The sequence below is a fragment of the Salvelinus namaycush genome, chromosome 3 (genome assembly GCF_016432855.1).
Source record: "Salvelinus namaycush isolate Seneca chromosome 3, SaNama_1.0, whole genome shotgun sequence".
Lineage (NCBI taxonomy): Eukaryota > Metazoa > Chordata > Actinopteri > Salmoniformes > Salmonidae > Salvelinus > Salvelinus namaycush.
The window spans coordinates 14,041,092-14,063,624 of NC_052309.1; the positions used below are offsets into that span (position 1 = coordinate 14,041,092).

The 22,533-nt window shown below is 43.2% G+C and overlaps 1 protein-coding gene across 2 annotated transcripts in view; it reads left to right on the top strand.

Annotated features, from left to right (window-relative positions):
- Positions 1-22,533, top strand: part of LOC120044989 (NAD(P) transhydrogenase, mitochondrial-like) — a 67,841-nt gene that overhangs the window by 13,744 nt on the left and 31,564 nt on the right. For both annotated transcript variants that reach the window (XM_038989782.1, XM_038989780.1), the window contains 5 exons: positions 5,795-5,928; positions 6,191-6,382; positions 6,666-6,819; positions 9,527-9,688; positions 20,471-20,581. In XM_038989782.1, coding sequence (XP_038845710.1) covers positions 5,795-5,928; positions 6,191-6,382; positions 6,666-6,819; positions 9,527-9,688; positions 20,471-20,581 — 753 coding nt within the window. The remainder of the gene's footprint in view (positions 1-5,794; positions 5,929-6,190; positions 6,383-6,665; positions 6,820-9,526; positions 9,689-20,470; positions 20,582-22,533) is intronic.

Here is a 22,533-nt window from a genome sequence, read left to right on the forward strand (position 1 = left end):
TAAATAAAAACAATATGGGGATGAGGTAGGTAGATTGGATGGGCTATTTACAGATTGGCTATGTACAGCTGCAGCGATCTGTTAGCTGCTCAGATAGCTGATGTTTAAAGTTAGTGAGGGAAATATAAGTCTCTAGCTTCAGCAATTTTTGCAATTTGTTCCAGTCACTGGGAGCAGAGATCTGGAAGGAAAGGCGGCCAAAGAAAGTGTTGGCTTTGGGGATGACCAGTGAGATACACCTGCTGGAACGCGTGCTACGGGTGGGTGTTGTTATCGTGACCAGTGAGCTGAGATAGTGAGCTTTACCTAGCAAAGACTTATAGATGACCTGGAGCCAGTGGGTCTGGCGACGAATATGTAGCGAGGGCCAGCCGACTAGAGCATACAGGTCGCAGTGGTGGGTGGTATATGGGGCTTTGGTGACAAAACGGATGGCACTGTGATAGACTGCATTCAATTTGCTGAGTATTGTGTTGGAGGCTATTTTGTAAATGATATCGCCGAAGTCAAGGATCTGTAGGATAGTCAGTTTTACGAGGGTATGTTTGGCGGCCTGAGTGAAGGAGGCTTTGTTGCGAAATAGGAAGCCAACTCTAGATTTAATTTTGGATTGGAGATGCTTAATGTGAGCCTGGAAGGAGAGTTTACAGTCTAGCCAGACACCTAGGTGTTTGTAGTTGTCCACATATTCTAAGTCAGAACTGTCCAGAGTAGTGATGCGGGAGGGTGCAGGCAGCGAACGGTTGAAAAGCATGCATTTAGTTTTACTAGCGTTTAAGAGCAGTTGAAGGCCATGGAAGGAGTGTTGTATGGCATTGAAGCTTGTTTGGAGGTTTGTTAACACAGTGTCCAAAGAAGGGCCAGATGTATACAGAATGGTGTCATCTGTGTAGAGGTGGATCAGGGAATCACAAGCAGCAAGAGCGACATCGTTGGCATATACAGAGAAAAGAGTCGGCCCGAGAATTGAACCCTGTGATACCCCCATAGAGACTGCCAGAGGTCCGGACAACAGGCCCTGCGATTTGACACACTGAACTCTGTCTGAGAAGTAGTTGGTGAACCAGGCGAGGCAGTCATTTGAGAAACCAAGGCTGTTGAGTCTGCCGATAAGAATGCAGTGATTGACAGAGTCGAAAGCCTTGGCCAGGTCGATGAAGACGGCTGCACAGTACAATCTTTTATCGATGCGGTTATGATATCGTTTAGTACCTTGAGCGTGGCTGAGGTGCACCAGTGACCAGATCGGAAACCAGATTGCATAGCGGAGAAGGTACGGTGGGATTCGAAATGGTCGGTGATCTGTATATTAACTTGGCTTTCGAAGACTTTAGAAAGGCAGGGCAGGATAGATATAGGTCTATAACAGTTTGGGTCTAGAGTGTCTCCCCCTTTGAAGAGGGGGATGACCGCGGCAGCTTTCCAATCTTTAGGGATCTCGGACGATACGAAAGAGAGGTTGAACAGACTGGTAATAGGGGTTGCAACAATGGTGGCGGATAATTTTAGAAAGCAAGGGTACAGGTTAGCGCAGCTGATTTTTAAGGGTCCAGGTTTTGCAGCTCTTTCAGAACATCTGCTATCTGGATTTGGGTGAAGAAGAAGCTGGGGAGGCTTGGGCAAGTAGCTGTGGGGGGTGCGGTGCTGTTGGGGTGCCAGGAGGAAAGCATGGCCAGCCATAGAGAAATGCTTATTGTGGATTTATCGGTGGTGACAGTGTTACCTAGCCTCAGTGCAGTGAGAAGCTGTTAGGAGGTGCTCTTGTTCTCCATGGACTTTACAGTGTCCCAAAACTCTGGAGTTTGAGCTACAGGATGCAAATTTCTGTTTGAAAAAGCTAGCTTTTGCTTTCCTGACTGACTGCGTGTATTGGTTCCTGACTTCCCTGAACAGTTGCATATCGCGGGGACTATTCGATGCTATTGCAGTCCGCCACAGGATGTTTTTGTGCTGGTCGAGGGCAGTCAGGTCTGGAGTGAACCAAGGGCTACATCTGTTCTCCCGCAGGGAGACGCCCCTCACTACCCCTATCTATCCCCTCCCTCAGGGAAACGTCCCTCACTACCCCTATCTATCCCCTCCCTCAGGGAAACGTCCCTCACTACCCCTATCTATCCCCTCCCTCAGGGAAACGTCCCTCACTACCCCTATCTATCCCCTCCCTCAGGGAAACGTCCCTCACTACCCCTATCTATCCCCTCCCTCAGGGAAACGTCCCTCACTACCCCTATCTATCCCCTCCCTCAGGGAAACGTCCCTCACTACCCCTATCTATCCCCTCCCTCAGGGAAACGTCCCTCACTACCCCTATCTATCCTCTCCCTCAGGGTGGCGCCCCTCACTACCCCTATCTATCCCCTCCCTCAGGAAGACGCCCCTCACTACCCCTATCTATCCCCTCCCTCAGGGAGACGCCCCTCACTACCCCTATCTATCCCCTCCCTCAGGGTGGCGCCCCTCACTACGCCGATCTATCCCCTCCCTCAGGGAGACGCCCCTCACTACCCCTATCTATCCCCTCCCTCAGGGAGACGCCCCTCACTACCCCTATCTATCCCCTCCCTCAGGGAGACGCCCCTCACTACCCCTATCTATCCCCTCCCTCAGGGAAACGTCCCTCACTACCCCTATCTATCCCCTCCCTCAGGGAAACGTCCCTCACTACCCCTATCTATCCTCTCCCTCAGGGTGGCGCCCCTCACTACCCCTATCTATCCCCTCCCTCAGGGAGACGCCCCTCACTACCCCTATCTATCCCCTCCCTCAGGGAGACGCCCCTCACTACCCCTATCTATCCCCTCCCTCAGGGTGGCGCCCCTCACTACGCCGATCTATCCCCTCCCTCAGGGAGACGCCCCTCACTACCCCTATCTATCCCCTCCCTCAGGGAGACGCCCCTCACTACCCCTATCTATCCCCTCCCTCAGGGAGACGCCCCTCACTACCCCTATCTATCCCCTCCCTCAGGGAGACGCCCCTCACTACCCCTATCTATCCTCTCCCTCAGGGAGACGCCCCTCACTACGCCGATCTATCCCCTCCCGCAGGGAGATGCCCCTCACTACCCCTATCTCTTTGTCCTCTTAATCTACTGGCTTTACTTTCCCTTTACATTTTAAGCTGCACTGCAGTCCTCCTAGTCTGATCTGTTTGTGTTCTGGCCTACTCACACCATTGTCATCAAACAGTTTGGCTTCAGAGCAGGAGATCTGGCAACCAGGCTATTGTCACCCCTGATTTCACCCATTTGTTTTGTTCTACCTCAATCATGTATGAAATGCATGTATTGCTATGGTCAGCTCTCATCTGTCCAATCCTCTCAGGCACTAAGCTGCTTTAAGGCTCCATCAGCTCAGTTACCTAGTGTAGTTAAGGTAGTGTTTAGGTCCTATCCATCTGGTTAACTCTGCCCCTCAATGCTGAGTTGATATTATTCCGTTCCTGTAGCAGCCTATAACAGACCACAGAGACACCATAGAGATATTGCTATGCTCAAATCAAGCTTTGTATACAGCACATTTCAGACATGGAATGCATCTCAATGTGCTTTAAAAAAACATGATATAAAAACAAAAGAATAGCAGTAAAAACTCAACGACTAAAAAGCACACAAGGAAAAGCAAAACTCTACATTCTCATCCCTTGTTTACATTGGTTGACGGCTGTGATAAGATATGCAGCCTTACAGTGCATTGCAAAAGTATTCATCCCCCTTGGTGTTTTTTCCTTTTTTTGTTGCATTACAACCTGTAATTTAAATGGATTATTATTTGGATTTCATGTGATGGACATACACAAAATAGTCCTAATTGTTGAAGTGAAACAAAAAAAAATAAAAAAAAATTTTTTGTTGAAAAATGGTGTGTGCATATGTATTCACCCCCTTTGCTATGAAGCTCCTAAATAAGATCTGGTGCAACCAATTACCTTAAGAAGTCACATAATTAGTTAGATTGCTCACAGGTGGACTATTTGTCACATGATCTCAGTATATATACACCTGTTCCAAAAGGCCCCAGAGTCTGCAACACCACTAAGCAAGGGGCACCACCTAGCAAGTGGCACCATGAAGACCAAGGAGCTCTCCAAACAGGTCATAGACAAAGTTGTGAAGTACAGATCAGGGTTGGGTTATAAAAACATATCAGAAACTTTGAACATCCCACTGAGCACCACTTAAATCCATTACTAAAAAATGGAAAGAATATGGCATCACAACAAACCTGCCAAAAGATGGCCGCCCACCAAAACTCACAGACCAGGCAAGGAGGGCATTAATCAGAGATGCAACAAAGAGACCAACGATAACCCCGAAGGAGCTGCAAAGCTCCACAGCGGAGATTGGCGTATCTGTCCATAGGACCACTTTAAGCTGTACACTCCACAGAGCTGGGCTTTACAGAAGAGTGGCCAGAAAAAAGCCATTGCTTAAAGAAAAAAATAAGCAAACATGTTTGGTGTTCGCCAAAAGACATGTGGGAGACTCCCCAAACATATGGAAGAAGGTACTCTGGTCAGACGAGACTAAAATTGAGCTTTTGTGCCATCAAGGAAAATGCTGTGTCTGGCACAATCCCAACACCTCTCACCACCCAGAGAACACCATACCCACAGTGAAGCATGGTGGTGGCAGCATCATGCCGTGGGGATGTTTTTCCATCGGCAGGGACTGGGAAACTGGTCAGAATTGAAGAAATGATGGATGGTGCTAAATACAGGGAAATTCTTGAGGGAAACCCGTTTCAGTCTTCCAGAGATTTGAGACTGGGACGGAGGTTCACCTTCCAGCAGGACAATGACCCTAAGCATACTGCTAAATCAACACTCGAGTGGTTTAAGGGGAAACATTTAAATTGCTTGGAATGACCTAGTCAGAGCCCAGACCTCAATCCAATTGAGAATCTGTGGTATGACTTAAAGATTGCTGTACCCCAGCGGAAGCCATCCAACTTGAAAGAGCTGGAGCAGTTTTGTCTTGAAGAATGGGCAAAAATCCCAGTAGCTAGATGTGCCAAGCTTATAGAGACATACCCCAAAAGACTTGCAGCTGTAATTGCAAAAGGTGGCTCTACAAAGTATTGACTTTGGTGGGGGTGAATAGTTATGCATGCTCAAGTTTTCAGTTTTTTTTTCTCTTTGTTTCACAAGAAAAAATATTTTAGCATCTTCAAAGTGGTAGGCATATTGTGTAAATCAAATGATACAACCCTCCCCCAAAAAATCCATTTTAATTCCAGGTTGTAAGGCAACAAAATAGGAAAAATGCAGAGGGGGGTGAATACTTTCGCAAGCCACTGTAGTTATGAATGACATTCTCCTCTCCACTGACTTCATGTGGTTGAACTGGTACCAAAGTCATTGATGTTGTGTAATGGTCCCAGCCCTAGGGCATGTTGTCCTGTCCCCTATACTAATGCTACTGTTCTGTTGGTTGGAGAGACCGACTCCTTTTGTCTGGTTGACACCAGCCTACCCTAACCTGATCAGTACTTATGTCTTCTGTTCTGACCAGTTCAACATGATTTTGAAAGAGTTTCTCTGTGTTCTCATGAGATCTGTTTACTTGAAAGCTAGTGTAAACATCAGAAGAGACCTGAAAACATTGCCTAGCGTAAACCGAGAACAACAAACTGCAATTTGTTTATTTTCCAGGGTTCGATTTATTGTCGTTTAAATCCATATTTGAAGACTTTGTTGTACAGAAGGCTGAATAGAGGTCAGCTGCTGATAGAGCACCCTGCTGGTACAGCAGACAAGACCCCTTTGTCACCAGGGTGATGTGTCCTGTCGCCAGGTCGCAAGGCTCCCATCCTGATCACCAAGGATATGGTGGAGAGCATGAAGGATGGCTCTGTGGTGGTGGACCTGGCTGCTGAGGCTGGAGGAAACATCGAGACCACGGTGCCTGGAGAACTGTCTGTACACAAGGTCAGATGGGCCTGTCCACAGTTGCTTATTATTATTACCTTCAATTTCATTATCACTGTTTTCCCTTGTGAAGTTGTGGTGAACCCGGCTCCTTATTGTCAGCCATTTTGTTAGCTTCTGTGTTTGGTTTTCCTAGCACTGAAATCATACCACCAGGTCACCTTGTTGCAATATTGTAATTCAGTCCCATTTTAACCGTTCAAAGTGAGAATGCACAATTTTGGTCTTCAATAAAAGAATTGGTTATGTGATTTGTTCTTAGGGTGTGACCCACATTGGCTTCACCGACCTTCCCAGCCGCCTGCCCACCCAGTCCAGCACCCTGTACTCAAACAACCTGACCAAACTCATCCGTGCCATCAGCCCTTCTACTGAGAACTTCAACTATGAGGTCAAGGAGAAGTTTAACTACGGCACCATGGACCATGTCATCAGAGGATCTGTTGTCATGCAGGTGAATCATCTGGGTTAAATGGGTTTGGTTTCCTTGGTTATCTGTTTTTAGCACAAGGTTTTAGCACTGGTTAATTAGATCATGGTGACGCTATACTCTCTAGTTCTACGAGTTGACAAATTAAAATAGTCTTTGTTGATTGGTTTGTTTGGTAATAATGATAATGAAGTGTTTTTATAGTGTTTGGTGAAAATGAAACTTCGATCTCAAATGTACATCCATGCATGGTTGACTTTTGTTTGTTTGGCGTTCTCTATGATTTCCACCTTTCTATCTGGTGCAGAATGGAACCAACCTCTTCCCAGCTCCTCTGCCCGATAACATCCCAGTGGCAGCCCCTCCCAAACCCAAGAGCAAGCAGGAGCTGGCTAAGGAGAAGGCTGCTGCCGTGTCCCCCTTCAAGGCTACCCTGACCACCGCTGGCATGTACACTGGAGGTGAGACACACCATTACTGACTGCCTAGACACTTCATTAATTTATACTTACAGTGCCTTTAGAAAGTATTCACACCCCTTGAATTGTTCCACATTTTGTTGTGTTACAGCCTGCATTTAAAATGGATTACATTTAGATTTTTTGGTCACTGGCCTACACACAATACCCAATAATGTCAAAGTAGGATTATGTTTTTCAAAATGTTTACAAATGAAAGGCTGAAATGTCATGAGTCAGTAAGTATTCAATACCTTTGTTAGGGAAATCCTAAATAAGTTCAGGAGTTAACATTTGCTTAACAAGTCACACAATAAGTTACATGGACTCAATAATAGTGTTGAACATATATTTTAGAAGGACTACCTATCCCCCACACATTATCTGTAAGGTCTCTGTCGTGCAGTGAGTTTCAAACACAGATTCAACCACGAACATCAGGGAGGTTTTCTAATGCCTCGCAAAGGGCACCTATTGGTAGATGGGTAAAAATAAAAAGCAGACATTGAATATCTGTTTGAGCATGTTGAAGTTATTAATTAAACTTTGGATGGTGTATCAATACACTCAGTTACTACAAAGATGCATGCATCCTTACTAACTCAGTTGCCGGAGAGGAAGGAAACCGCTCAGGGATTTAACCATTAGGCCAATGCAATGGTGACTTTAAAGCCGTTAGAGTTTAATGGCTGTGATAGTAAACTGTAGTTACTCCACAATACTAAGCTAACTGACAGAGTGAAAAGAAGGAAGCCTGTACAGAATACAAATATATTCCAAAACATGCATCCTGTTTGGCACAAAAGTAATACTGCAAAAAATGTGGCAAAGCAATTTAACTTTTTGTCCTGAATACAAAGTGTTATGTTTGGGGCAAATCCAATACAACACATTACGGAGTTCCACTCTCCATATTTAAGCATAGTGGTGGCTGCATCATGTTATGGATAAGGACTGCTTGTAATCATTAAGGACTGGGGAGTTTTTCAGGATAAAAAAGAAACGTAATGGAGCAAAGCACAGGCAAAATGCTAGAGGAAAACCTGGTTGTCTGCTTTCCACCAGACACCGGGAGATTTATTCACCTTTAAAGCAGGACAATAACCTTAAAACACAAGGCCAATTCTACACTGGAATTGCTTACCAAGACGACAGTGAATGTTCCTTAGTGGCCGAGTTACAGATTTTACTTAAATCTGCTAGAACATCTATGGCAAAATTTGAAAATGGTTGTCTAGCAATGATCAACAACCAATTTGACAGAGCTTGAAGAATTTTGAAAATAATAATGGGAAAATATTGTACAATCCAAGGGTGCAAAGCTCTTAGAGACTTACCCAGAAAGACTCACAGCTGTAATCACTGCCAACGATGTGTTGACTCAGGGATGTGAATACTTATGTAAATGAAGTCAGTCGTTTACTTAATTGTAATGTAAGGGGATTAAAATGGCTGACATCGCAGAAAGCAGAGGATGCAGAACAACCCTGGCTGTCAGGATAATGGCCCCTAAACTGAGCCGTGTCATGAGTCTCTCTGAGCTCCTATGGTGGTCTCGCTCTCCTCACCCCGACCTGGGTTAACAGGACTATGGCGGGGGGGTTAAAAGCAGCCTGTTAATGTTTTATTACCACATTCATTACATAGTTACGTTCTCTACTAACACACACACAAGTCTTCTGCATATCTGACTTATGTGGGAAAGGTGAGCTGTGACCCCATTCTGAGAGCAGCAACAGTCGTGATCAGACATAAAAGCTACTCTGAACAGAAATCCCTGCAGATTATTTCTATTGGTTACAGACGAGGCAGGCAGTAACTGTCGTCTCTGTTCTGTTCTGGAATCACAGCAAAGAGATCCAGAGAACATGTCCTCCTTCCCCAACAGTCAGATAAATGAGCCACAACTGAGTTTACACGTAAATAAACACCCTGAAATTAACAAACGGCACATTCATCTTCCTGTTCTTTCTTGAGTGAGTTTGCTCTGTATCTCCCTGCTGAAGCCAAGGAAGGTGCTGCTGGACCATCGTGATGTCCCGACCACCGGATCAACCATGCGAGAAGCCAGAGAGGAGGAGATTCCCTTTGAAATTAGGATTGGTCACCTAATTAGAGCTCAACCTAACCGAACATGCCCCCTCCCTCCCTCCCTCTCAACCCTAACCAGCCCAAACCACCACCAGCAGCCCCTTAGTGCCAGGAAACTGGGACTAATAAAATGTGGGATGTCGAGCCCTCCCTCCGCCTGCTGTGTCTGTCTGAAGTAGTGCTGTAGCTGTTTCCCACAGACACTTGCTCTGGTAGTGGCGACTGGAGACAGCAGGCCTGTAAACCCCGTTCACACGTACCCCCAAGCAGCTCATTCTAGGTTGGCTGTGGTCGGCGCGTCGTGTACCACCACCATACTTGGGTTGCTGTCTGTAATTGCGCCTAGATAAATTGCTAACGGCAACGTGTCTGTCTCTTGTCCTCACTTAAGAAAATTAGTAGACATTAGAGAGTCAGCATTTCTACTCTATAATGTCTAGTGTGCCTCCTATGACATGGCCTAATTCAATTCAACACCTTATGACGATCAATGATTATCATTAAAAAAAAAATGCTTGCATTTGAATTGTTAAAAAGCCTTTAGCTATATTACATATGGACATTAGATATGTAGCATGGGCTAGTGTTAAGTTATTTATTAACCCTTTCCCCCTCTCAGGTCTTGGCACCATGTTAGGCCTGGGCCTAGCTGCGCCCAATGCAGCCTTCACTCAGATGGTGACCATCTTCGGCCTGGCTACCATTGTGGGCTACCACACGGTGTGGGGGGTGAGCCCAGCCCTTCACTCCCCACTCATGTCCGTCACCAACGCCATCTCTGGTGAGTGTTTATGAAGACTCCTATTAATGAAATGGACACAGTGCAAAGAAGACTACATTTTACATTTAGATTTTAGTCCTTTAGCCAGAGCGACTTAGGGCATTAATCTTAAGATGGCTAGGTGGGACAACAACACATCTGTCATAGCTACTTGGAGGAAAAATGTGTTCTATCAGCAAAGTCAGTGCTATTAGAAAAGAAGTGTAAATAAATATGAAAGTTGGGTGTTAGTTCACGAAAGGCAAGACTAAACATAGGCAAGTCATTATTTTGTATTTTAGTAACCAACTGATGAAAATGCATATATGCCTATTACATCACTTTTATTCTCATTTGGCTTCAAATGAGAATAAATCCAGTTTTTAAACTCAGATGTTATTAATTTGATTTACTAGTCCATAAAAAGCATGCTGTCCAGAGGAGATTCCTTTACAGACGTGGAGGTTAAATCTACCTCTACCTCTACACCTGCAGGTCCTCTCTTCTCAGTGATGAGTAAGACCTGGAGGGAACAGAAAATTATTCATGATCCTTGTAGTCTGGATGATTTAAAACGCTTCTACTCCAGAGTTGAGATCCGCTTCAAGCAACTAAAAATATAGGTCTCAGGTTCCACTCTGAATATAGGCTAATAGATTATAGTAGATGAATCTGTAATTTAATATTTCTTTGTCTGTAAATAAAATAGAAACTGATTATTAGGCTGATAAAATGGTAACTCAATGCTTTGATAATGCCGACAAGACATTTGATCATTACTCTGTCCTAGATGAAGAAGACATTAATTTGCGTACTGATGTCTGGCGTTATTCAGGGACGCAAACTAGTTACCTTTCAGCGAAATTCGCCGTTTTGAATCCAAAATGGGTGACCTACGTGATTTGTGTAGATCGGATGAGAATTTTTTTTTTTGGGGGGGGGGGGGGGGGGGGCTGTGAGCAAACAAGTGATGTGCATTTGGAGCAATACTAGCTGCTGTATCCAAGGCTCAGCCAATCATTTACATAACAGAATGCAGCGCAGCACGCGATTGAAGAAGAGACAACCAACTTACTAGTTACAGCATCAGCGCACACTCTGGAAAGGCAGCTTGCCAGTTAACGAAGAGATAGCGTTAGGTGAGAAGCCTGACCAAGGAGACGGGGGTGAGAAGCCTGACCAAGGAGACGGGGGTGAGAAGGTGATGAAGCAACCAACTTACTAGTTACAGCATCAGCGCACACTCTGCATCAGCGCACACTCAGCATCAGCGCACACTCTGGAAAGGCAGCTTGCCAGTTAACGAAGAGATAGCGTTAGGTGAGAAGCCTGACCAAGGAGACGGGGGTGAGAAGGTGATGAAGCATACTTCATGAGCTGTAACCGAAAAACTACTGGCATTTGGAAAGTTTGAGGTGAGAGAGAAAGTGTGGTGGAACAAGTATTAGCATTGTTAAACTTCTTAGGGATAGTCCCCTTTTTTTCAATTTTCGCCTAAATGACATTCCCAGATCTAACTGCCTGTAGCTCAGGCCCTGAAGCAAGGATATGCATATTCTTGGTACCATTTGAAAGGAAACACTTTGAAGTTTGTGGAAATGTGAATTGAATGTAACACAATAGATGTGGTAGAAGAAAACAACCAGTTTTCATAACTTCATAACTCTGAATATCCTTATTTTTTCCAAAATGAAAAGGCATGCTGTTGTACAAGATTAGTAGGTACATTTGACTACATATACATGGATACTCCCGTAAAGGCCAGCTCATTGGCTATCTAGCTAGCTTTGTTTGACCCCGATTTGGTGCTTATTTGACAAAGATACAGTCGTTCAAGTGATGGCCGCCCGCGTCATCGGCGTGCCATGAAGGCGTCGCTCTCTGACAAAATAAGTCTTGTTACCTTCTAGGTTCTCTGAGGAATAGATATGAACGTGATTTGACTCGTTGAAACAACGTTTAGGTTGAGATTTTCAGATTCCTTTCTTTGCAAATTGAACGAGTACAAAATCGGTCGTGCATGCTATATGGACCTTTTTAGGATATGAAAAAAGGATTTTATCTAACAAAACAACACTTATCACTGGAACCCTTTGGATGATAAATCAGAGCAAGATTTCAGAATGTAAGTACACATTTGACCTTCAGAGGTGGATTTGTCAAACCTATCACAAAGAAAAAAGTGTTTTGTTAGGAGCTCTCAAACAATAGCATGGCATTTTTTCGCAGTAATAACTACTGTAAATTGGACAGTGCAGTTATATTAACAAGAATTTAAGCTTTCAGCTGATATAAGACACTTATATCTACCAACATTTGTTGTTTCTCTAAAATTTGCGATCTTGATAACGTGCTGCATGATTTACAACTGTCCCGTTGACAGAACGCCAATCCTTAAGAAGTAACGTTATCTTGCTAGCTTGATCGAATTCTCCGTAGCTAGCCAGAGAAATGTTGAGCAACATTAGCCAAATCTGATCAAATAATTAAGTTAATGATGTGAAAATTTGCTTGCTAATAAAGTCAGACAGCTAACTTTACAACATCAGATGAGCTAACATTAGTAACCTAACCAATTTGCTATAGTATTAACTGGTATAAGACTCCTTACCGTTCCTCAAGTTATAACGCGTTAGTTTCTTATTGGACCCTGGCAATCTGTGTGAAATGTTAACTAGCTTACGAACTAATGTTTTTCCTCTACAGTATGTGGTTCATTTTCAGAATGAGAGAATTAGGTGAAAATGAGGTGTTGCTTGTTAAAAAAGTGGATTCAGGGATCAAGTGTAGCTGGAGCTGGGCCTGGCTGAACTGGATGCCGCTATAGAGGTGAAAGGAACACCACACACTTTCCCTCTTTCTCACTTTTGCTGGCACATTGTAGAACCGATGTTCACAGGCAGAAAGTGTACAATGTAATAATGTGCAGTGTAGCCCAAAGATAATGTTTTTGTTGTGTTGAACTTGACAGTAACACACGTTGTTTTACTCAGTGAAAGTTATTTTTGTGCACTTGATCGATGTCTTTAGTGGCCAATATATAATAGTGCAAAAATAGAATGCCTGTTTGTTTCATTCTATTTCTACTTTAAGATGTTTTTCCCCCCAAGTGCAATATTTATGTGTGTGGTCACAAGCTTTCTATTATAAAGGCTATCATGGCTAACTGCAATATTAGTGTATTGCTTTTTTCTCAAGACTTGAGTGTCATTTTGCAGTAAAGTCTAGGCTATAAATAACATTGGATTGCTTTCTTTACATTTTTTGGCTGTGAGTTAGGTTCACATGAAGCACTTATTTTACACACAGAGACTGATCATGTAGATCCTATTCTTTGTTTAATTAGTTAACCTGCATTTCCCTCGAGCTGGGATTTCAGTGCAAACCCCCAAAAAGTCACCTTTTTGGGCCTTCCCCAGTTTGCATCCCTGGTTATTTGTTGCCCCTTACCCTCTTTCTCACCCTCCAACTACTTCATTAACATGAGAGGGTGTGTGTCCGCTTGCAGCATGTTGATTATTCTTGACACGGGCGGAAGTGACAAGCTGGCTGTGGTATCTGGTACTTCGTTAAGCATTTCCTTGTTCTTCCCTTCGGCGGTAGGACAGTCGATCACGACCGGGGTCTGGGTCCAGGAACCAGGAAAGACTTGGTTGTTAATGAGCCCATGGTGGCCCAACATTAAAGCCCCCTTCATGTCGCCACAGATGCCAACTTCAGAGAAGGCGTGATGGCGGCATCCAATGTAGCAATTATCTCCCTGGACCTACTGCACAGTTCCTGTCGACTGCTTTATTAGGCCACACTCTACATGTTATTGCTGGGAATTACCAGGGATCTCACGATAAGATAGTATTTTTTATTTTATTTCACCTTTATTTAACCAGGTAGTCCAGTTGAGAACAAGTTCTCATTTACAACTGCAACCTGGCCAAGATAAAGCAAAGCAGTGCGACCAAAAACAACAACACAGAGGTACACATAAACAAACGTGCAGTCAATAACACAATAGAAAAATCTATGTACAGTGTGTGCAGATGTAGGGAGGTAGGCAATAAATAGGCCATAGAGGCAAAATAATTAAAATTTAGCATTAACACGAGTGATGTGGAGATGATGATGTGCAAGTAGAGATACTGGGGTGCAAAAGAGCAAGAGGATAAGTAACAATATGGGGGTGTACTATTTACAGATTGGCTGTGTACAGGTACAGTGATCGGTAAGCTGCTCTGACAGCTGATGCTTAAAGTTAGAGGGAGATATAAAACTCCAGCTTCAGTGATTTTTGCAATTCGTTCCAGTCATTGGCAGCAGAGAACTGGAAGGAAAGGCAGCCAAAGGAAGTGTTGGCTTTGGGGATGACCAGTGAAATATACCTGCTGGAGCGTGTGCTACGGGTGGGTGTTGCTATGGTCACCAGTGAGTTGAGATAAGGCGGGGCTTTACCTAGCAAAGACTTATAGATGACCTGGAGCCAGTGGGCTTGGTGACAAATATGAAGCGAGGGCCAGCCAACGAGAGCATACAGGTCGCAGTGGTGGGTAGTATATGGGGCTTTGGTGACAAAACTGATGGCACTGTGATAGACTACATCCAGTTTGCTGAGTAGAGTGTTGGAGGCTATTTTTTAAATGACATCGTCAAGGATCGGTAGGATAGTCAGTTTTACGAGGGTATGTTTGGCAGCATGAGTGAAGGAGGCTTTGTTGCGAAATAGGAAGCCGATTCTAGATTTAATTTTGGATTGGAGATGCTTAATGTGAGCCTGGAAGGAGAGATTACAGTCTAACCAGACACCTAGGTATTTGTAGTTGTCCACATATTCTAAGTCAGAACCATCCAGAGTAGTGATGCTGGTCGGGCGGGACGGTGCGTGCAGCAATCGGTTGAAGAGCATGCACTTAGTTTTACTAGCATTTAAAAGCAGTTGGAGGCCACGGAAGGAGTGTTGTATGGCATTGAAGCTCGTTTGGAGGTTTGTTAGCACAGTGTCCAAAGAAGGGCCAGATGTATACAGAATGGTGTCGTAGAGGTGTTCATGATAATTAGATGCTGGTATGGTATGTATTGTGATTCTCACAATACTATATGTATTACTGCAATTCTATTGCGATTTGATGTTCCAAAGATATTGCTCACAATGTCTGCCAGTGTTGTATTGCTCTAAACCGGTCAGTGAGAACTCGTAATTTCTTCCCGATACCAGCACAGTAAAAAAATCATACAGTAATTATCAGCTTCCATTCAGTCAGTGCATAAAACCGCTGCGCCAGGCCAAATATATACCGTAATTGCTGGACTATTAAGCGCACCTGAATATAAGCCGTACCCACTGAATTTTTTACAAATATGTATTTTGTATATAAATAAACCGCACATGTCTATAAGCCGCAAGTGCCTACCGGTACATTGAAACAAATTAACTTTACACAGCCTTTAAACGAAACACGGCTTGTAACAAAAATAAATAGGCTTTTAAACGAAACACGGCTTGTAACAAAAATAAATAGGCTTTAACGAAACACGGCTTGTAACAAAAATAAAAAATAAATAGCAGTAAACAGTAGCCTACCAAGAAAGTCAAACTTCATTGCGGTGGCGATTGTTATGGCTTTCAGTCGGATCTGCACAGTTCCAACGTCTTATCATCGACTCATTAAGGCCAAGCTCCCGTGCAGCAGCTCTATTTCCTTTTCCAACAGCCAGATCGATCGCCTTCAACTTGAAAGCTGCATCATATGCATTTCTCCGTGTCTTTGCCATGATGAGGGTGACAAAATGACTACCGTAATCAGAATGATGGGAAGTTTGAGCGCGCTCGATTTACGTCACATTATGTGACGGTGCTCAGTTTTTTGGCGGCATGAATCTTGTGAAAAAAAAAAAAACATAAATTAGCCGCGTCATTGTATAAACCGCGAGGTTCATAGCGTGGGAAAAAAGTAGCGGCTTATAGTCCGGAAATTACGGTACACTCCTTCATGAAACATCTTATCGCCTATTGAAACTTGGGCCTCCTACTTTACTCGTAACATTACTATATTATTTCCTTGATTCCCTGGTAGGGAAGAGTGGGGGGAATTGTTTGAAAGTTGCATGCTCACTATTAGTAAGGGGAGACAGGGAGGAATTGTAACAGTCTTTATATTTATTATAGACATGTTTTGTGCAGTGGCGAACTGTGGCTATTGGACCTAGGCCTTCAGTGGGGAAAACAATTTGTCCAACACCTTGTAGCAAACAGAAACATAGCATCACTTAATGTCCCCAACTGAATCAAACAGCTCTGAGGCTGATTTGAGCTTCAGGCTGCCACTCACACAGAGAGAACACAGATAATGCTGCCAACAACCACAATCGTACTGCTTACGCAACTTATGGTAGCCTAACGCCCTCACTATCACCAACAGTGACACGTGAAAGGATGCTGAAAGGACAGTGACCTTAATACCAGCGCTCTCAATGTAGGAGAGTGCACTTTTAGTGAGACACATAGGGCTGCTAGAAAGACATCAGTCACACACAGCATGAGGTTAAAGGATAAGCAGTCATTCACTCACATAAAAGGCCAGTAGGTCCCAATCCTAAGAATACAAAAACACAACCATTAGGCTAAGCATTTCCCAATCAAAATGTACAACTATTACTTCCCCTTGCAAAAAACATATTAATGTTCAGCACACAATGTAACCGGTGATCTAAAGTTTAAATGCAACAATGTTTCACACACAAGTTATTTTCAAAGAGATGGCTAACAGCAACCAAGCTGCAATAAACATAGTTTTCATCATGAGATGATGATCATTTGAAACTGCAAACTAGCCTAAAACAAAAGCTAGCTAGACCGTGAGAAAACTACTGCTCACTATTGTGCAGTGACCTGTTGGCCTTGGAGAAGGCAGAAGGTTTTTGTAAAAACGGTCCTACCCATTACAAGTCAAAATGGGATTGGTTGATTCTGCTGTCACTCCAAAATGTGGCCCAAATACAGTTCAATGGCAGATGGCCTAGCCAATGGCTGATTATAGCTAGCTAGATTTATCTCCCCAGAAGCCACCAAAACAAATCCTGATTTGGATCTTTTTTCTCCAGTGTTCGTTAACCCTTTCCAACAAAAACCGAAGGGATTAAAGCAGAACACCGTTGAAAATATTATTATTGTATTATTTTCTAAATCCTTAGCTCTTCTCTGAAGGGCTAGAAGGCCCTCGTTGTTCCCCACTGTGTTTGGGTTAGTAACAACTTGTAAAGTGGCTCGATTTGCCCTCAGCATGCATTTTCTTCACCATTCTGAATGTCTAAAGAATCCATATGTTCTCCTGAAATATGAACACAGAAATACTGGACATTTTGAACTCTTATTATGGTGGTGACTTGACAAAATTACAATCATGATCTTGAATTGGACTTGCAATTTTCTGGTCTTGACTCTGTCTCGGACTCCTCGTCCCCCTCGGTCTTGACTCTGCACCCCCAACCCCCCCGCGCCTGCCAATCTTGACTCTGATTCGATTCGCTCCGGTCTTGGTCTTAAATCAGTTTTGCTTTAGGTGGTCTCGAACACAACACTGATGTCTGCTGCAGAGAGACGAGAGAGCATGAGAACTAGTTTTGATAAGTCAGGGAAATAAAAGTACTGAAAACATGTTGGATAACTATTTTAAAAAGGAGAACAAGCTATACGATGAAAAATACCAGAGTTTTGGCACAGCCGACTACCGCTAGGTAAGCTACCTACATTAGGGATGAAAAAAAAGGAGTGAAATACGCTATATTGTCGAAAAAGAATATTGCAATATGTAGCTATGATTTTTTTTTTTTTTTTTCCCCCATCACTACTACACACACCCTAGTCGGTCTTTATCCTCACACATTCTCTCTTGGGTGTGTTCCCCGCATATTTGGCATTACCTAAACAATGCCTTTTATTTTGGTCATGCAAAGAAGTGGAAACTTTGAAGCCATTGGAATTCTTATTGTTGTGCCAAATGTAAAAAAGTTAAGAGCCCGAGACGTTAGTGAAGCATAAAGGAATTTGGAATTTCATGAGGGAGAGAGAAGTGGGTGTCGCTCCGTCTAGAGCGTTGGGTTACTTTTGATAGGGAACCTTTGGTTTTGCCCAATGGCAGTTATGGCGCCATCCTCCAGTCTCTTGACAGTCTCTTTAATCTACCTGAAACTATTGACTCACAAAGTCTGTCCTTTCTGAAGTCTTGCTCTAGGTGAGATGTGATGCAACTCCCATGGGACCTCATCTCTATTGTGTGTGGGTTTATGTGATCAATATAGATATCACTGGCTGACTATCTAAGAGCTGTCTTGATAAGTCAGCAGGAGGTAGGTGGTATTGGTGTCTATTTGGTCAGGTAGCCTATGTCTGATCTCAATGGCCTGATTATGACGCCCCTTCCAAATGTAACCTCATATTGATGGTGGAGTAAATCACCCTCTTTTTCAAGGGAGGAAAACTTCAGGTGGGTATCTGATGGCATAAAGGTTTCAAAGTTCACCTTGTGGGCAACGTGTCTAGGATAGTGTGAGTGAACAGCATGTCTCGCTTTTTGAGTGTGTGAATAGAATTTTCTAACCTAATTGCCTGTTGTATGTATTTCCTGTGTCACTGAGGTAGTGTGCAGTGCACCTTTTAATTCAACCCCTGGTCTGTCTGTCTGTGACTAATTGTTACTGTGGAGTTCCAGAAAGGGACAGTCAGGAAAATCTCACCCAGTCATTCAGAAACACAAATGCATGACTGTGAGCCTGTTGGCTCGGTCTGACGAGCCTGTTGTTGTGGTGTTCACTACAGTACAGCAGGCAGCATTTGTAAGTCAATATAGGGCTGATAGTTATCAGGATTCCCTCTGTGCTCTGACAATTTCCACATTAAGCTGTACAGCTGTGCTCTAATGTGTAAAACATACCTGTCTTCACAGCACTTCAAATGTAATTAAGCTGTTTTTGTCTGACAAGGCAATTGGGTACATACAGTTGAAGTCGGAAGTTTACATACACTTAGGTTGGAGTCATTAAAACTCGTTTTTCAACCACGCCACAAATTTCTTGTTAAACAAACTATAGTTTTTCAAGTCGGTTAGGACATCTACTTTGTGCGTGACACAAGTAATTTTCCCAACAATTCTTTACAGACAGATTATTTTACTTATAATTCACTGTATCACAATTCCAGTGGGTCAGAAGTTTACATGCACTAAGTTGACTGTGCCATTAAACAGCTAGGAAATTTCCAGCAAATTGTCATGCATTTAGAAGCTTCTGATAGGCTAATTGACATAATTTGAGTCAATTGGAGGTGTGGATGTATTTCAAGGCCTGCCTTCAAACTCAGTGCCTCTTTGCTTGACATCATGGGAAAATAAAACATTTCAGCCAAGACCTCAGAAAAAAATGTGTAGACCTCCAAGTCTGGTTAAACCTTGGGAGCAATTTCCAAACGATTGAAGGTACCACGTTCATCTGTACAAACAATAGTACGCAAGTATAAACACCATGGGACCACGCAGCCGTCATACCGCTCAGGAAGGAGACGCGTTCTGTCTCCTAGAGATGAGCATACTTTGGTACGAAAAGTGCAAATCAATCTCAGAACAACAGCAAAGGACCTTGTGAAGATGCTAGAGGAAACGGGTACAAAAGTATCTATATCCACAGTAAAACAAGTCCTATATCGACATAACCTGAAAGGCCGCTCAGCAAGGAAGAAGTCACTGCTCCAAAACCGCCATAAAAAAGCCAGACTACAATTTGCAACTGCACATGGGGACAAAGATCATACTTTTTGGAGAAATGTCCTCTGGTCTGATGAAACAAAAATAGAACTGTTTGGCCATAATGACCATCGTTATGTTTGGAGGAAAAAGGGGGAAGCTTGCAAGCCGAAGACCACCATCCCAACCATGAAGCACGGGGGTGGCAGCATCATGTTGTGGGGGTGCTTTGCTGTAGGAGGGACTGGTGCACTTCACAAAATAAATGGCATCATGAGAAAGGAAAATTGTGGATATATTGCAGCAACATCTCAAGACATCAGTCAGGAAGTTAAAGCTTGGTCGCAAATGGGTCTTCCAAATGGACAATGACCCCAAGCATACTTCCAAAGTTGTGGCAAAATGGCTTAAGGACAACAAAGTCAAGGTATTGGAGTGGCCATCACAAAGCCCTGACCTCAATCCTATAGAAAATTTGTCGGCAGAACTGAAAAAGCATGTGCGAGCAAGGAGGCCTACAAACTTGACTCAGTTACACCAGCTCTGTCAGGAGGAATGGGCCAAAATTCACCCAACTTATTGTTGGAAGCTTGTGGAAGGCTACCCGAAACGTTTAACCCAAGTTAAACAATTTAAAGGCAATGCTACCAAATACTAATTGAGTGTATCAAACTTCTGACCAACTGGGAATGTGATGAAAGAAATAAAAGCTGAAATAAATCATTCTACTATTATTCTGACATTTTCACATTCTTAAAATAAAGTGGTGATCCTAACTGACCTAAGACAGGGAATTTTTACTAGAATAAAATGGCAGTAATTGTGTGAAACTGAGTTTAAATGTATTTGTCTAAGGTGTATGTAAACTGTAAGCAATAATTATGTTTGTTTTGTACTGTCATTTTGTCATCAGTTCAACACGTGGGTGTAAGGCTGTTTACACAGATAGCCCAGTTCTGATCTTTTCCCACAAAATTGGTGTTTTGAACAATAACATCCTTTTTTTTGCCAATAATTGTGCAAAAGATCAGAATAGAATGGGTTGTCATGTGATCTAAGCTGTGTTTTTTTTTAACAGGCTTGACAGCTGTGGGCGGTCTGTCTCTCATGGGGGGTGGCTACGCCCCCTCCTCCTCTGCCGAGACCCTGGCTGTCGCGGCTGCCTTCATCTCCTCAGTCAACATCGCTGGTGAGTGACTCTTTGGACTAAACCAGACAGTAACTGTGAAAACAGACAGTGAATGGAGCAGACAAACTGAGCTTCAATTACCTCAACATTGTACCCCTTTCGTCCCCATATAAGATCTTCGAATACGATAGAGACAAGGATATCAGACCCTTTAGGGCCATTTTATTTCACTTGACAATCTATTAATAAAACTGGTAGAGCATCGTGGCAGGTGAAGTAAGGCTATTGCTCCACTGTGCCCTCTTTCTAACCTGTGACCTTTAATTGGTCATGGTTCAGGTGAGAGCAGACGTTCCCTGACTCACTTCAGGTGGAAAATAAGGAATTCCATACCTGAACTGGAAATTACGGAGTTATGTTCAAAAGAGCACCGGCCATGCTATAAACCAGGCTTAGTCTGGCTCTGCTGAGAAGAAATGAGGGAATGTCACTAACGGTAGTTTCAGAAAAGTCTTTGGTGCGTGATTCTAGACAGCCACGAAGGCAAAAGCTGCAGAGGTCCATAGGTCTCAGTGTGTGCGAGGGCCCTCTGATAGGTCAGATTACTTAGCAGGGTCAAAGGTCATGGCAGGGATTTAAAGCCCTGTTACTGGGGCATTATGGGAGATTTTTGCCATTTGCTGTAATAACCAGTTATGACTCTCAGATCTCTTTTGTGCATGTGTTCCAGCGTGCTTGAAGTCCACCTCTTTTTATATATATATATGTATGTATGTATGTATTTATATTTGTTTTATTTAAAGAGCAGATGTTTAATTTCAGTTTAAAGGTCCAGTTGGTTTCCATTCCACACGCAACATTTCTTAGTGGTCTACCGCGCCACCCATAAACCCTAACTAACATCAAAACTGACATTCCACCGTCTGTTTTCCTACCCCTTCTTCTACAAGTTTTATATTGTCAAGTGAATACACAAAAAATGACCCTCCAATATTAGTTTCCATAAACTAGCTCTGAAATTTATAGACTACCTGCTCCTTATACGACAGGGGTCGAGGAATAGTTTTTTCTTCCTCTGGCTCTAGCCAGAGTCTTTTGTATTTCCATGTGTTTTTATAGCGGGAGCATGGAAAAATCCTGCGCATGCTTTTCTTAAATACCTGCCCGTTTCATTCTTGAATCTGAATGTATTGACTCTGAGCCTCAGTCTGCATTTTTTTATTATTCGTGTGTTTAAGTGATTGAGGTCTGGGCTGGGCTAAAATTAGCCCATACAACTGAAGTGGACAGATGTTAGCCCGTCTGGGTGTAGTGGGGTTGAAGAGAACTCAAAGGAACGTAACGTGATCCGCCCCAACAGAATGAAGTGTTCCGTCTGGTCGTTTATATCGGGAGAGATTCCACCAAGAAAACCCCTGACTACTACATTAACCTTTTGTGTGTAGTTTTAATGACTTACTCAAATAAGAGCGTAATATTTCAAATATTATTTATTGCAGTCTTCACCCTGTTATGCCTGAAGCATTCAAGTCAAATTTTATTTGTCACGTGCTTCGTAAACAACAGGTGTCGACTAACAGTGAAATGCTTACTAACAAGCCTTTCCCAAAAATACAGAGAAAGAAAATAGAGAAATAATAGAAAAGTAGAACACGTAGTAGTAAATACACAATGAGTACCGATAACTTGGTTATATACAAAGGTTATTGTGCAGGGGTACAAGGTATTTGAGGTAGATATGTACGTTCAGAGTGGACAAAACATGACCACCTGCTCTTTCCATGAGACTGACCAGGTTGAAAGCTATGATCCCTTATTGATGTCTCTTGTTAAATCCACTTCAATCAATGTAGATGAAGGGGAGGAGACAAGTTAAATAAGTATTTTCAAGCCTTGAGACAATTGACACATGGATTGTGTGTGTGCCAGAGGGTGAATGGGCAAGTTAAAATATTTAACTACCTTTTGAATGGGGTATGGTAGTGGGTTCCAGGTGCACCGGTTTGAATTTG